The following is a 1792-nucleotide window of genomic DNA, read 5'->3' on the forward strand; positions in this document are numbered from 1 at the left end:
TTGAAAGGAGGCATGATTGCATTGGATTATGAGGAGAAATTTTCTGTTCCTTATAGTAGTAAAATGGGACAAGTGCCATTTTACATTTTTTGTACGCGCCTTCGTGTAAAATGACGCTGAATTGGGTTGTAAATAAACTTACTTGGCACAATATGTTGGAGAAAAGAAAGTTTGGTAAATATTTGTGGTAAATTCTAACTTATGCAGTATCTGGAGGAAATTTTTATTTTGATTATGAAAGCATTTGAGGTGAAGTTTTTGGAGAAGGTTTTTTTTAAAAAAATGACGAAGATGTGACAGCTTTGAGGAATCAACGAAATGACAAGCGACTGATGGGCCTTCCTACTCACAAACAAGAGTTTGGCGAGCTTCAACACATTTGACAAACCAAGGCTATACAACGCTACATTTAGAAAATAGAGTTTGACACATCTCTAGCCGAAATGCAATACAGTCGACCAGAACTGGCGCGGTTACGGATTGCGGAGACCCTTTTTATTGTCTCTGTCAGACTAGGCGCAGGAGCGATAACCGTCGGCGGCAACAGCGCAGCGTTCGGGGCAGCGTGCGCTTTATTCCAGCTACACGAAAATAGGGTTCCAGCAGACTCTGACGTTCCGACGCTAGCACCAGAACTTGACGAATTTCTGGCACTCAATATGAGCCTAAGCGACCCAGCGTGGCAGGCTAAGTTCATTAAAAACGGCGAAGAAAAGGTAAATTGGGAAGACACGGAAAACAAAGACTAGGAGAACAACCCGACGTGGCAACCCCTTTGGGACGGCTGGGTCAAAGCACGGCAGAACCTCAAAGGCAACACCGGCATAGCAAAGACTGTAAAAGAATCAGACCTTAACAAACTTCAAGATACGGCCAGAACCATGGCGCAGACTAAAGTGAACCAAACTCTCTTGCATGCAATGGACCTTGCCAAAAACGATAACGCAGCGCAAGCAGCAATAGAAGCAGGAGCAAAAGCCAAAATAGACGCGAAGCTGGTAGAAGCAGCATACGGAGGCCCGGATGAAAAAACAAAATACGGAACAAACGGAAACGACCACGCAGCAGCCAAGACTGTGAACGGCTGCAGCACGGACGGCACCGTGTCAGACAAGCAAACAATCGCTTACACAATGCAATGCCTGACGCTTCAGGACAACGCCAACTCAGCAAAACCTCTGGGTGGGACAGCGGGCCCGGGACAATGGAACAACGCCAACGCAAACCTTGGCACAGAATTCGCCAAAGTCGCAAAAAGTTGCCCCAAATGGACAGGGGAACAAGTAACCCTACAAACAATCCGCCAAATGCTCCGAAGCCTACGCAGTCAAATCAAGGTCATAGGAAAAAACGGCTACCTAGGAGAATTCTTAACCGACTGCGACGGCAGCCAAAACAGCGGCCTCTGTGTCAAATACATCAAGATCACTGACGGTAAAGACGAATTCAATACCCTAACTTTCGTAAAAGCTCTAACGGATGCAGCGAACCTGTTAGAAGCACGGAAGAAGGCGGTCGACAAACGCAAGCAATTGAAAGAAGCACTCGGCCTGGAACTGAAGAGGGCATATAACCTCGCAGCCGAGTTGCAACAGCAAGTCCGAGCACATGCTACAGGAAGCACGGCCACCCAACCAGCAGACAAAGCACCGACCACTGACCAAAACAAAAAGAACGAATGCGAAGCAATAAGAAAAGAAACTGACTGCAAAAACAATGGAAACTGCAAATGAGAGAGCGTTGATAAAAAAAATGGCCCCCACTGCAAATTGAATACAACAGCAGCAGAACA

The 1792-nt window shown here is 46.4% G+C and overlaps 2 pseudogenes across 2 annotated transcripts in view; both read left to right on the plus strand.

Annotated features, from left to right (window-relative positions):
- TEOVI_000647800:pseudogene overlaps positions 1–269 on the plus strand; it is a 565-nt pseudogene extending 296 nt beyond the window's left edge. The window contains 2 exon segments of the mRNA in view: positions 1–81; positions 84–269. The exon segment at positions 1–81 is cut by the window's left edge and continues 3 nt beyond it. Coding sequence covers positions 1–81; positions 84–269 — 267 coding nt within the window.
- Positions 270–479: 210 nt separating this feature from the next.
- On the plus strand, positions 480–1790 carry TEOVI_000647900:pseudogene (annotated as a pseudogene). The gene has a single exon. A coding segment is annotated over exon 1 (1311 nt).
- Positions 1791–1792: the final 2 nt, after the last annotated feature.

The sequence above is a fragment of the Trypanosoma equiperdum genome (assembly GCF_001457755.1).
Source record: "Trypanosoma equiperdum strain OVI genome assembly, contig: ctg_1183, whole genome shotgun sequence".
NCBI classification, from domain to species: Eukaryota; Euglenozoa; class Kinetoplastea; order Trypanosomatida; family Trypanosomatidae; genus Trypanosoma; species Trypanosoma equiperdum.